Genomic DNA, 13,894 nt, shown 5'->3' on the forward strand with positions numbered 1-13,894 from the left:
TGAGTTAGTGTCTCCAAGGATGTTTAGTATTTGGTCAAGTCGAAATTTGATCACAGAGTCGAAAGGGGTGCACGGTTTAATCTGAAAGGCAAATGGGAGTCTGGATTTGCAATAGATGCAGATTTTGGAATTTCAGTTATCTTGTAATTCACAAAATTGGTAGAAAATGCTGGTTTCCATTGGACTTGGATTGAACTAAAACTGAACGGTTCATCTATACTTTAAAATTGACCTATCCCCTTTGTAGTTACTTTTTGGAGTTATCCCGTTTGGGCGAGCCACTGACTCTTGGCATAGAGGTTCCCTGTCCCTTGGTCGTGGGAATCTGAGAGATGTAGGGGAAACCCTGATATTGGATGGTGAGAACAAATCTTATAGGGACAATATCCTCTCACACCGCAAACCTGTTTTGGAACCCTCGACTTACTGATGATTATCTTTAGTGAAATGGATGACCAAGAGGCTACATTCCAATAACAATATGTTTTATTTGTGGTTGGACAATTGGTTCATTCCTTTAGATATTCTGGAGGGACAGTCCTAACGGGTATGGAGAATTAGGGGTCGTATTCTCACTCGTTCGGTTGGCAATTTCGAAGTTCTCTTCGTCCTCCTCTCCATTGCAATGTTAACATTTTTTTCGTATGAGAAGATATTGGTCGAGGAGCCTTTTTTTGCATCATCCAAAAATTTCAGCTGGAGATCTCCCTCAAATAGGACGATATTTTGCTCCTATTTTAAGGTGTTCCCTTACATGGGTTGGAATCATCTACCTTTGAGGCAATAGGGAGGTTATTGTGGGAGATTTTCGAGATAAATCACACTTGCTTCATGGGTTGAAGCCTTTTGGATGCTCAGATACTAGTTCGTATTCATGGTGTAATTCCCTTCCATTTGGTGATCATTTGAGACGTCGTGTTCTGAATCTTGTTGTTTAGAGGGGAGGATGCTGACACCAAGATCATTAACAATTTCTGGCCATTGATAACATCCAAAACACCTCTCAGGCTGCATGCATCTGTCGGGAGGGACACTCTATTATATATGATCGTTTCTAAGAAGATGGATCCTCAGCCATTGATCCTGACTGACCCTCTAAACAAATCCCACCCGTTCAGATTGTTTTGTAGCTTCGGTTAGCTTGATGGTATTTGAAATTTTCTAGTTAAGCAATGGGGGAAGCTATTAGATGGTAGATTGTGGAACCCATGACACTCTTGGATGAAAAGGAATTGGGAAGGGACAAAAGAAGTATATCCAACTATTTCAAAACTGTTTGCATCATCGACTCCCCCAAGTCGAATCCCTTTTACATTGGCCGAGTTCTTGTCCAAGTCAGCATGTTGCCTTACCAAGTTAATCTAAACTCCTATTACTCTCCTGAGTTATGTCCGTGTCAACCGAGTGTCCCGGTGCACTGCGCCAAGTCAACTAGGATTTGCCTTGGCCTCATTTTGGCCTCCATTCGCATGATGAAACATTGTTATTTCGTTTACTAAGGACAATACAATTCTTTTATTTGAGGAGTTAGATGATATTAGACAATTTTTAAAGGAGAAACATTTCTCGGATGCAACTTACACTGTAGCTTCGTCCTTCACTCGATGATTCACCACAACATAACACAGTTCTACTCTACCCCGTTGCATATTGTTTTACCGTTTGCTCAGCCTTGTGGAGGATCCTTCGACCAGCCATCCTTTTGCCTCTGCCTGCTCGACTCGTCGATGCTCCGACCTCGACGGGTCTCCTTCCCTCTGGTAGAGTTCCTTCCCGCGACGAAAGACCCACCTTGGCAGTCTAACCCTCCTTACGAAAGGCTGTCCTTTGCTTTCCTCAGCTCGGGGTTTTGTGGGATTTTCCAACATGGTAGATTTTTGTGGCAAGGTGAATCAACAATGGCCCCATTAGATGAATGATTTGAATCATCGAACAAGTGGTCCCCTCCTGGTACATTTGCCTGCTGGTAAAATAATAAAACAATACTTTGTTTTTTTACAGAATTTTGGCCAAAATTTTGGGATTTCGGCCAAGGTCGAAACCAAAACTGAAGCCAAAACCGAAATTTAAATATGTTAGCATCAACGACCATAGTCTCTTTTTCCGTTTTCATCCTCCCTGGAGTTAATTGCCTGCGCTGATGCTGATTGGGAATGATTCCCACACACTTGTTGCTCAACAATTGGTTGGTGTATGTTCCTCTGAGATTGATTGGTTTCATTAAAATGTAAGAAACATGATGTTGTTTCTACATCTTTGGCTGTAGCTGAGTAATGATCCATGTTATCATCATCTAGTGAGGTGGTCGGATTTTGTTATCTTCTCTTTGACTTTGGTATTCACATTCTCACCAATCTTGTTTTACATGGGCGAACAAAGCATATTGAGGTGCTATTCCAAAGGGTGGATCAGGTTACCATATGTTTCTTCAACACACCCTTTTGTGGATTTTGTGGATTTTTTGACAAAAGCAATGACACATGACCCGGTGTGTGTATTTATGCTTCTAATTCGTAAATTTATGTTTCATGACCCAGCCCATCAAATTGAATGGGAGTGTGGAACTTAGCTGATTTATATACACCATCATTGGGTGTAAGTCACATAGATTGCTCTTTGTAAACATGTATATGCGCACATGGTTAAGTAGATAGTATATTAACTTTAGGCCCTTTAGTGAATATACTATGCTATTGGGAATTATTGTAATCTCAACAAAGGATATTATGAAAGTAATGGGAGACAAGAAGTCGCGGAGTGGCTTTTCTCCCACTTTCCCCATTTCGTGGATGTGTAAACTTGCTCTCTTCTCTTTCTATCTTCATGCTTGGTCGAGTTTTGAGAAGCTTGTAAGTCATTACATCCTAGAGAACCTAGAGAAGGCTAGTAATGGGGAGATTAGTTGAAGATTTCAGGAGTGTTCCATAATCTCCCTGTACATATTTGTATTGAAAATGGTGTAGAAGAGGGGTGTAACGTTTTGAGTGAGGAATTTTTTGGTACATACAAGTGACACATGCCACAATATGGACCACAATGGTGAGGAATCTTTATTTTGAGATTATCTTCCAAACATACTCGTGCAATAGAAGTATTATTTTTCTTCACCTTCGTCCTTGTTATCATTACATTTTCCCTTAGAAGTGATGCTGGTGTTGGTGCACCTAATACTAAATTCACTTGGGTTTGTTGGATCAGTGTAAGATTTGGGTTCAGTACGAGTGTTACATTGGTGAGAGTAGTGTTCTCCAGAAGGTGAAGCGCGGGTCAGTTAATATCGTATATTTCTACTGTTAATTTTTGAGTTTTGATTACCTTTGAGGGGTCTGAGACTAGTCTCCTTTATCTAGATTTGGAAGATAAGTTATCTTGTTAAATTGCATGTCTGACCCATTTTTTTAAGGATTGGAGCTAATTTCCCTTCTGATATTTACTGATTTTTTATAGCTTAATTTTATTCATGCTGCCTCTTTTACTTTTATCTTTCTTTCTGGTAATTTTTTCCATTAATTGGCTTATGAGGATACTATTTCAGAACCTTATGATGGGCTTGCTACAAGGAATGCAACTGTATGCATATGCTTACCAGATTCAGTTTCCTTGTGCAGATATTTTTATATGGTGGCTATTTTAAAGAAGTTATGTCTGATAAAAATAGCTCTGAGAAAGGAATTGTTCATTCAGATATGTGGTGCCTTGATCCACGAACTTGGGAATGGAGCAAGGTTTAATGATCTAGTTTTCAATATTCATTCACATAATCCTATTCTGCTAATGTTATCTATTATTCCTTGAATTTTAAAAGTGCTTATATTCGGCTGCTTATATTCGTATGTGGCTTGATAAATTGTAAATTATGCATGATATTTAATAAAGCTGTATCACTAAGGAAAATGCTAGCAATGCACCGTTGAATGTAGGTAGATGTGTCATATTTTTTTCATTATTCTTTTTTTTTTCTGTAGTAGTCTCCAAAAAATCTCTTTATTGAGGAAGTACTGCAAAAAATGTTGGGAAAAATAGGCTGTCCAGGCAGAAATTATCTTTGAAAATCAATTCTATCCCATGCTTTAATTTTTTTTACTTACCTTTCCTCTACATAAGTACCCATATTCTACCCGTGCAACAGCCTTATCTATCGCAAGAACCCAACACAAAAAGGGATGTTAATTTTATGTACATTTCTTTTATTTGTATTATCTGAATTAGTTACTTGTATCTGCCGCCACTTTTCCTCTGTTTGATTAAGCAAAAATTTAAGAAACAAATTTGCAAAGACTTAAGCCACGATGAACTAAATAACAGAATTGATCCCCTATGTATATGCATATGTAATTTTAGGACACGAACAGAGGAGACAAAGAAAGGAGAACAGAATGTATTGATCATAAATGTCTGTTTCAATCTTGCAATTGGCTTTTCTTATAATGAGATCCCCAAAAAATTACAGTCCATTACACTCTTTAATTGATTAATTTAATTGTAACATCCCACAAATCTCTATGGATGCGCGCAATCACCCGTAAACCATGTGCATTGGGTTACTACGGGGGGATCCGAACTCACGTCACTGTGGGGCATACCCATGACTTTAAGCCGAAGAGATGTAGAAGGCTTATGCATAGTATCAGATGAGACTATGATCAACCTTTATATAAGATCTATAAAGCTTATGGATAGTGAGTTGGATCATCTTTCCTAATAGAAGTTGATAATTTCCTTGGTTTTCATTGGAGAGAATAGATGGGAGTGTCAGCAGGTTTCATGCCAACCTTTTCAGTTTCTTTTAATTTTGTCTAGTAAGCTATTTTCTTAAGATATAAAGATGCCTTTATGAGATAATGCAAAATCATTCCTTTAAAATATTTATATGTTGGAGTTCTTTAATTTCAAAGGCATAATGATCACAATCTCCAATATTTCCTTCCCAAATTTGTCTAACCAAGCTCTAGGAGATTGTTTCAACCAATAAATGTCTTTTTAAACGACATGCCTTTTGAATCTCACTCTGAGCCAAAAAAAATTGACTGTACATCTGTATGCACTTTTTCCTTTAGATCAGAAGGCTGTTCGACACCAAGTTGATGAAATTCTGAGAGCCACAATTTGCAGCAACTGATTAGATCACATGTATAGATTTCAACTTTGGAACAAGTGCAAATTGTCTTTGAATAATATATACCACATGTCAATGTCTAACCTTATGCTGATTTGTACTAACTGTGCTTTGTACCTCTCAATGGGCTCATCTAGTTTGAATTTCAAGGTGAATATCCATCTACGCCGAACTGTTTGCTTACCACTAGGATTTTGAAAAGATCGCAGATACCCTTTTTTCACAAGAGATTCCATCTCCTCATGTAGCTTTCCTCCCCTTTGGATGACCTAAGACCTTACCAACACTATGGACAATCAGACTGATAACAGAAAATGTTGACATGATCAAGGTTTTAGGTTTCGGTTTTGGTATCTGCATATATTCCCATCGCGATGACATTGAAAACATGATGGTTTCATATAGAAATTGTAACGACCCAGATTTTTTGAGCATTTTTTTTAATAACCGGATCGCTACCAAGAAGAAAGAAAGATACATCTCACAAGTGTAAAATACTAAATATCTATTTTTCTTTAAACTTATAAATTACCAACCTCAATATTTCTAGAGTTTAGTAATCCATTTTAGTATAGCATCCTAAAATAAACATAATTATCTGAAATACAATTAAACTATAACTGGACTTTCATCAAGGCCACATGGCCAATCCAAATACTCTGCACTTGACCCCTTTGCCCCTTTGCTTCCCCATTAGCATTAGTTTCATCGTCCAAAGTTGCAAAACCTGTAGTGTATTTTTGGTGTTAGTCTCGACAGAAACTAGTGGGTCATCCAGCCCCTAGGCCGGTACTATTAAACAACATAAGAATTAAAAGATTCTAAATCAAATTCCTTAAAGAACATGAGAAATAACAGCATAACAAGATAAACAACAGGATCCAATAATACTAATCTGGAAACTACACTAATAGGATATACCAAACAGAATATCTAGAGATATAAACATGAGTAATATGAATGATATGAATGCAAAATGAGACGGCTACTCAAGGTCCTCCAGCTCCCAATCAGCCTGTTACCTTTGCCCTCCACGCCAGTCCCACTTCTCCATCTGCATGTAGTGGTTGTGTGGGTCTTCTTACGACATGCATTCCCCATGCCGCCTCAGCAACTCTTGGTCCCTGGAGATGCATTTCCAACATAGGGTCGCGCACACTGCCCATGGTGGCTTCGGGTTTAAAAAATCCCTGGACGGCTCGACGGCCTCCGATATCCTTCATTATCATTATGCCCCATGCATGTTGTCATAACCACAATTAGAAAAATAAATCCGAATTTCTAAGATGCATAATTTCATTATCATGAGAGCAATTCTACCATTTGATTCCTCCTTTTCCATTGGCATTCAATTTTGTACTATTGCTACCAGCAATAACAAATCATAAAGCATAAACTTGCATAAATAAACAAAGTACAAGACAATTTATCTCTACAAGGATTAGGCATCAAATTATAAATTTTCACATTCAAGAAAGAACAGTTATTACACGAATTAACTCTATATTGTTTAAAGGTACAAGTTCAAGTAAGCTGTCACCTACCATACTTAAACCTGATGTCTGAGAGAGTGAACGCTTCTACGTGAGAGTACGATATAATCAACCTGAAAATAAAATACCACACACACTAAGTTTTCCCAAGTTTTTAAGTCTTTCAAGGATGGGGTTATAGAAGTCTTTTTATGCTTATGTACTTTTATCCTAAACCGCCTTCCAATCCGAATTTATACTTATATGTACATATACATATTCGTATGTGGTTGATAAAATCACAGATTCATATATATAAGCAACTAACGAAAATTACTAATTATATATGTATATGTGTACTTATGTGTACATAGATGGAATCAAACTTTCATATTCATATGTTTATGTTCCTGTGAGTACTGATAAAATCATGACCCTTCATGCCTATATATATATATAGGAGAGAGAGAGAGAGAGAGAGAGAGAGAGAGAGAGAGAGAGAGAGAGAGAGAAAACATTTCCTACACACTTGTGTAGGTAAGTTACCTACACACTAGCTTAAAATACAGTGGGGGCCCACATTGTTTGGGTGATCCAAACCATTCATTTGAATGGTCCTCACAGAGATAGGGTGTCCAGAAAAAATCAGATCCATAGGATCATCCCAACCCTACGATTTGTGGAGGTAAAATGGACGTGTATAAATCTTCACAAATTAGTCAATTTTTTGCCTCCATAGTTTGAATGGTTGGGATGATCCTATGGATCTGATTTTTTGTGGACACCCTATCTATGTGAGGACCATTCAAATGAATGGTTTGGATCACCCCAAACAATGTGGGCCCCCACTGTATTTTAACCTAGTGTGTAGGTAACTTACCTACACAAGTGTGTAGGAAATGTTTTCTCATATATATATATATATATTAGAATGAAATTTTCAGATTTTAAACTACATATATAAATACGTATACTATTTTTAGTAAAAAAATCGTATTTTCTATTTTTAGGGAAGGTTCTTGAAGGCGTTTTGAGTTTCAAAGAAATTGGGAAATATGAATGATTTAGAAATATGGGGAAAATATGTTTGGGATTAGGGATGAAAAGGATGCGTGAAAATTAGGATTTTGTGCCCCAAATTTGTGATTAAATTGAAAAAAAATATTTCTACCAGGTTTATGGTAGGTTTATAGGTGTGCAGACATATGTTGGGAAGCTCCAAACATATGCCGAGGTGCAGGTGAGGGTTTTGGGAAAGATTAAGGGACACATGGTTTAGGCTGAGATGAGATGGGTAGAACGAGAAGAAAAAAATGTTGTTCTGAGGTTTCAAGTAAGGGAAAAGAATATTTTCGGTTCTCGTGTAGATTTTTCGTGTGGAAAAAACCAAGAAAAGTAGAGAAAAAAGAAGAGAAATTTAGATTGCAACTAAGGGGAACATATCACAAGGCATCTCACCAAAGAAGCTAAGGCATCTCACTAAAGGAGAATGGAGAATAAGAGTATGCTAGAATCGCACTAGCAATATGTTAGGCATCGCACCTGGGTAGAGGCTTCACACCTTATCGAAGGTCAATGCATGGCACCTTGATGATGAAGGCTTCACCCCCACCATGTCGCAAAGCAACAAAGAACAATCTTTTCATTCATTCCATCATAGCATTCATCATTCCATCATGGTATCTCATAACATCCATCCATCATCATTCATTATTAAAAGAAAAGTGTCATGGGGCTTACAATATATAAGAAAATGAAGAGAACTAGAAAGCTGTAAAAGTTTAAACAAAAACCAATCACTTTTGGACTAAAATACCCTCTAATGACTTAAAAACTCTCTCCCCACTTAAAACTCCCATAATATATGAGTGGGGCCTATTTAGGACACTCGTAACTCAAAAAACTTAAGTGATTTTGACGAGAAAAGACAATGGTACCCCTACTGTAACTTAAGGGACTTACGAGACGCATACAAATTTAAATTTTGATCTTAGGATGGTCCCCATAACATATGGTCTTTTCGCCCTGAATCAATATTCTAGAATGGGTAGGAGAACTAGTGGAAGCAAGGATATCAGAGGTATCTCGATTGGTTTTGTAGTGTTTAAGAGTTGAAGAAGTGGCCATCCTGACTCTTCTTGGATGAATCAGCTCCTTATAGTCTTCTTCAGAAGCTTGAACAGATTTTTTATAGATAGATGTTGGTTGAGCAATTGAAGATCCATCAAACACACTCATGTACCTCTTAGAGTATGACCCTAAGCACCTCCATGCCCTTTGGCACACCAATAAAGAGGTTTACCAATAAATTGTAAACTTTTATTGTATTCTTTAGTTTTCATTGTTTTTGCTTTAGAATTAATGGAAGTTTTATAGTGTTTAAGAGTGGAAAAAGTGTCCATCCCAACTCTCTTCTAGGATGAATCAGCTCATTATAGTCTTCTTGAGAAACTTGAACAGATTTTTTATAGATAGATGCCAGTTGAGCAATAGTGGATCCATCAAACACACTCATGTACTTCCTAGAGTACGCCATTGGCACCTCCACACCAATAAAGATGTTTACCAATAAATTGTAAACTTTTATTTCATTCGTTAGTTTTCATTCCCTTTTAAAGACGCTAAAATCTGGCTACAAAATATTATACATTGGTCTTTCTTTCTACTTAACCTAATGTTAGAATTATATGTTTTTTGTGTCCATGGCAGTCAAGTGTTGGATACTACATAATCCTTTATTGCCTGTTGGATATGTATTAAAACCTGAACAGTTTGAGACCCCATATCTTAAGGTTAACCTTGTTTGGACTTTGGACCACCGCAAACTAGTTATTGACACTCATTATGAGTGAAATTATGAAACAGACCTTCATAATCTTCTACTTTTCATAAGTTGGTGGATTTAGACTCTCCTTTGATGTTTTCTATATTTTTTTTGAATGATGATGTTCTTTTCTATATTGGATATCTTTGTGTCAATAATGTCCACTTAAGGAACACCATTTTCTTGTGTATAGGTAAAGAAAGGTGGAATGCCTCCTGGACCTCGTGCTGGGTTTTCTATGTGTGTACATAAGAAGCGGGCTTTGCTGTTTGGGGGTGTAGTGGATATGGAAGTTAAAGGTTAGTTATTTCTTTTGTTATGAACTGATGGACCTACATTTTTTTTTTGAATGGTAGCAATTTCATTCAATAAAAAGGAAGACCGAGATGGTCCACCCCAAAGTACAAAGCAAAGAAGAATACAAAGAAGGAATAATAAGCAACAGAGGGGAGATGCGGTCAAGGTGGAAGGAAATAAAAAAACTCCAAATCCGACTTCTCCACGCCGTCTTTGGCAAGCCCAAGCCTATCCGAGACTTCATTAGCAGATCTTCTGGCATGCCTGAAGACAATAGAAGACCTAAACACACGATTGAAAATCTCATAAAAAAAGGGTGCAAATCTCCACGGTGTAACAGTCGAGCCCACCTAATTACGTTCTTGGTATCCCCCTCTACAATCATCTTATCCAAACAATCACGATCTATTATTTTAATACCTTGATGTATTGCCCTGACTTCCGCTTCCCTAAATTCTGCCACCCCAATAGGGCCAAAGAAAGACCAACGAACTAAACCCGAAGAGTCTCTGCAAAGTCCACCAATACCAGAAGACATAGAAGGCACAAAACTGTGAAACAGAGGGGTGAGATGATCGTAGGACATAAAATTAGAAATGATATGAGCAGTGATACAGCAACGGGTACGGTAAGCAGTAGGGGAATCTACAAGAACAATACTTGGGAAGTTGGAGTAGTTCTGTCCGGCTGAGAAGACGAGGCCTCGAGCGTAGGGTGATGGACATCTGGCCTCGGATGCCGCCGATTGACCTTCGTAGGAGCTGGAGGAGGAGCCGAAGTCAACTGCAATGGAGAGGAAATGGACTCAACAGGGTCAGGTAGAATGGGAAGAGGAAGCGGAACCCTAGAGTCTGGTACAACACTCTTAGTGGGAGAGGTAAAGAAAGGCACGGATTCGAAGAAAGTGACATCGGCGGGAACAAATAATCGGCGCAACCGAAGACTGTAACATCGATAACCCTTTTAGGTACGAGAGTACGCTATAATGACAAATCTCTCCGCCCGAAGATCCAATTTATAAGGACCGGAGAGAGGTTGTGGACAAAGCAAACTCATCCAAAGACCCGTGGAATTATGGGAAAAGGATCACACTGAGGATATAAGATCGAGAAGGCGATTTACCATCTAACACAGAAGGTGGGGTCGAGGGAGGTGGAGACAAGAGGGGAGGGAGCTGCCAGGAGCTGTCGGGTGGAGGAGGGAGAGGCGAGGGTGTAGGCGAGAGTGGAGGGCTGGCGAGAGTGGAAAAGGAGAGGGAGGGAGGTGGTGGCTTTGGATTAGGGTTAGGGTTAGAGAAAGAAGGTAGGGGGAAGGGGGAAACCAATGGGAGGTTTCAATGGTGGTCCTTAGGGCTCTAATACCATGTTGAGAGAAAGAAAAGAGGAGAAGAGATGAGAGAATGTGAGTTGGAGAGTCTCTCTCCTGCACTACTATATATATATATATATATATCTGTGTGTGTGTGTGTGAAAGATAAGTACAATGACAAATCTACCGTTAGGCACATAACTACATCTATATCTTCTAACAAAGGTCAGTGGAATGAAGAATGTGGAGTAATAGTCTGTATATAAGATAAGCTATTGGCTTTCTGCATGCATATATTCTAATAAGCACGCTGTTAATAATGGCTTCCTGTTATGTTTATGCAGGTGATGTGCTAATGAGTTTATTCTTGAATGAGCTTTATGGCTTCCAATTGGACAACTATCGATGGTAAGTTTCATATCTTGAGACTAGTTTCTATGGAAGTTTAATACAATGTTAAATTCACCTACAGTATTAAGCAAATGTTTATTCTTGTGAGTTGTGACTCTGTCTTTTGCAATTTTATTATGCTCATGTGTAATTCACTTTATTAGGCCCCATAGTTCCCAAAATCTAGTGGAATACTAGATTCCATCCTTCGTTTCAGTTGTTCTAATTGTTTTTATGGTCTTTGAAATTGACATATACTTTTTTATTGATGGATCTTTGAAATTGACTTCTACTTGAATAAACAATACATAGCATGAGATTTGTTTGTTAAATTACGGTTCTTGGCATACATGATCAAGAGCCAATGCTCCTGCCATGAGAGCTTGATTTTGTGAGAGGTTTGTGTTGATCATCTATGAGTAGTTTGTTGCAGGAGCATTTTATTCATTGATTTCCCATTAGGTGGAGTCTTCTAAACCTTTGAGACTGAATGGGGTTTCACATCTCTTTGTGTTGTAATGAGAATCTGAATCTTCCCCTAGAGATGGCAGCCTAACCCAAGCTTAGGCTTTCCCTCTCTAGTCAGACTCTTCTTTTGCGGAGGCTATAGCTGAGATGAATTTGCCTCAATCTAAGGAGGTAATTTTGTACTAAGCCAAATTTTCATCTCAGACAGAAGATTGATTACAGCTAAAATTCGATTATTGTTTGAGCTTGTATCCAGATTTTGACCCATGATTTGAGCCAAAGGATTAACCAAAGAGGCATGGAAAAGCTACTCTTCTTGACCTAGGATTGGAGCCTGGTTCTTATGCAAATGGAGCCCACTTTGAAGTAGAAAATTTTAACACAGATGGTTTAATCCATAGTGGTATAATAGGTATTTTTTAAGTTTCACTTAAGTCACTTAATATAATTGTAAGTTTTTAACCAGACTTGTAATGGACTCATGACTTTCATATATGCTTCCTATCATGATACACCGTAGTTGTTTTATGGAATGAACTATTTCCCCTTATTTTATGGGGTGGAAAGTCGGAAGCAGTTTGGAGAATTTGAGTGTTGAGTTAAGAAGAAGCTTAGAAGAGATGATAAAGAACTGTTCCTAGATTTGCTTTTGCAGGTATCAAACGTGAGCTACGGGCAAATAGAACACCTAGTACCATGACCAAAATGAACTCTTGCTTCCATCATCTCATCTAAATTAATGTTCCAATATCTTCTTGTCATTTTCCCCCATCTCTACTGGGGGTTATTACTCATTTTTGTACTTGCTGTTTTATTTTCCAATTTTTTCTTCAATTGAGAGAAAGAGAGAGAATAGTTGAAATTCTCTTATCCCATTAGGAAGGCTCGTCTTTCGGTAACCCAAGACCAGACCTGTCGTCGGCTCAACGAGTGATCATGAAGGAGTGGTTGGATTGGCCTACTTAGGAGTTAGGACCATTGGGGGTAAAGATTCAAACAAGGCAAAGTGCAGTATGATAGGGCATTGGCATGTGGGCTTGACCACCTCAATTGGCATAGGCTTCTGCCCTGTGCTTTCTTGAAATAAGAGGAATCGATGGAAGCATCTTACATTTGGGGCTTGTTGGTGCCTCTGGAACACATTTTATTTATTTATTTCCCATCTCTCTATTGTTAGTTTTGCTTGGGACATAGGGTACACATGCAAAATTTGGACTAATTCATTTTGGTGGTGTTGCAGTCTAAAAGTGATTGAGTGCTCTGATAGGTCCTCCGAGACGCTTCGAGGTTCAGAAGTGCTGCAAGGGACCTGCGTTCACGGACAAAGGGTTAAGGCCACCCGGAGTTTAGGAACTTCGGGGGAACCCTTCGACACTCAAGTCAGCTATGGAGGTAACAGATGGAACTAAGCTTCAAACTAGAGCTCAAGCGTACCTTGGCTTTGTGTTACCTTTCTTCTCCTCTCCCATATGAATGCTAGGTGAAGGTTCCATTTTATAGATGAAGTTCTCCTGGATTGTGAGTTTGCCGTGTGTTCCTGGCGAAGAATGGCATTGGTGCATTTGGGTGATGGTGGCTCTGACCATGGACGGAACCTCTCTGATCATGGCCGTTATTGGCACTGTTGTGCCTCTTTCCAAGGTTGGCAGGTGGCCTTTGATTAGCTTGTTGGGGAGGCGCGTGGCTTGTTGAGGGTAGTGTGCCGGAGAAGATTACGACGCCTACTTCGGGGTCATCATAAATGGGGGTGAGGTGTCTCACCACGTGAGCTCAAGGCCTCATTGGCTTAGGGACCAGGTAGGAGGACATGTATCACCTCTGTGGGCCCAGGGAGAAGCTGGGATGACATGTCTCACCTCCGTGGCCTCAAGAGCTAGGTGGAATGACATGTCACGCTGCACGGCCTCAAGACCCTTATGGGCTCAGGAGCCAGATGACGCTTTGTGGATGGTGCTCAAGAGTTTTGAATGTGGACTGAATATGGCCTTAAAATCATGTGGGTTTGACGATCCTAGCTTG

The 13,894-nt window shown here is 39.0% G+C and overlaps 1 protein-coding gene across 2 annotated transcripts in view; it reads left to right on the top strand.

Moving 5' to 3' along the window:
• The window catches only part of LOC143892362 (Galactose oxidase/kelch repeat superfamily protein), a 49,510-nt gene that overhangs the window by 20,167 nt on the left and 15,449 nt on the right, over positions 1 to 13,894 (top strand). For both annotated transcript variants that reach the window (XM_077396943.1, XM_077396944.1), the window contains exons 10-12: positions 3,609 to 3,725; positions 9,606 to 9,711; positions 11,362 to 11,425. In XM_077396943.1, the coding sequence (XP_077253058.1) occupies positions 3,609 to 3,725; positions 9,606 to 9,711; positions 11,362 to 11,425 (287 nt within the window). The remainder of the gene's footprint in view (positions 1 to 3,608; positions 3,726 to 9,605; positions 9,712 to 11,361; positions 11,426 to 13,894) is intronic.

The sequence above is a fragment of the Tasmannia lanceolata genome, unplaced genomic scaffold, assembly GCF_043159265.1.
Source record: "Tasmannia lanceolata isolate RefF3 unplaced genomic scaffold, GAP_Taslan_0.1 ptg000015l, whole genome shotgun sequence".
NCBI classification, from domain to species: Eukaryota; Viridiplantae; Streptophyta; class Magnoliopsida; order Canellales; family Winteraceae; genus Tasmannia; species Tasmannia lanceolata.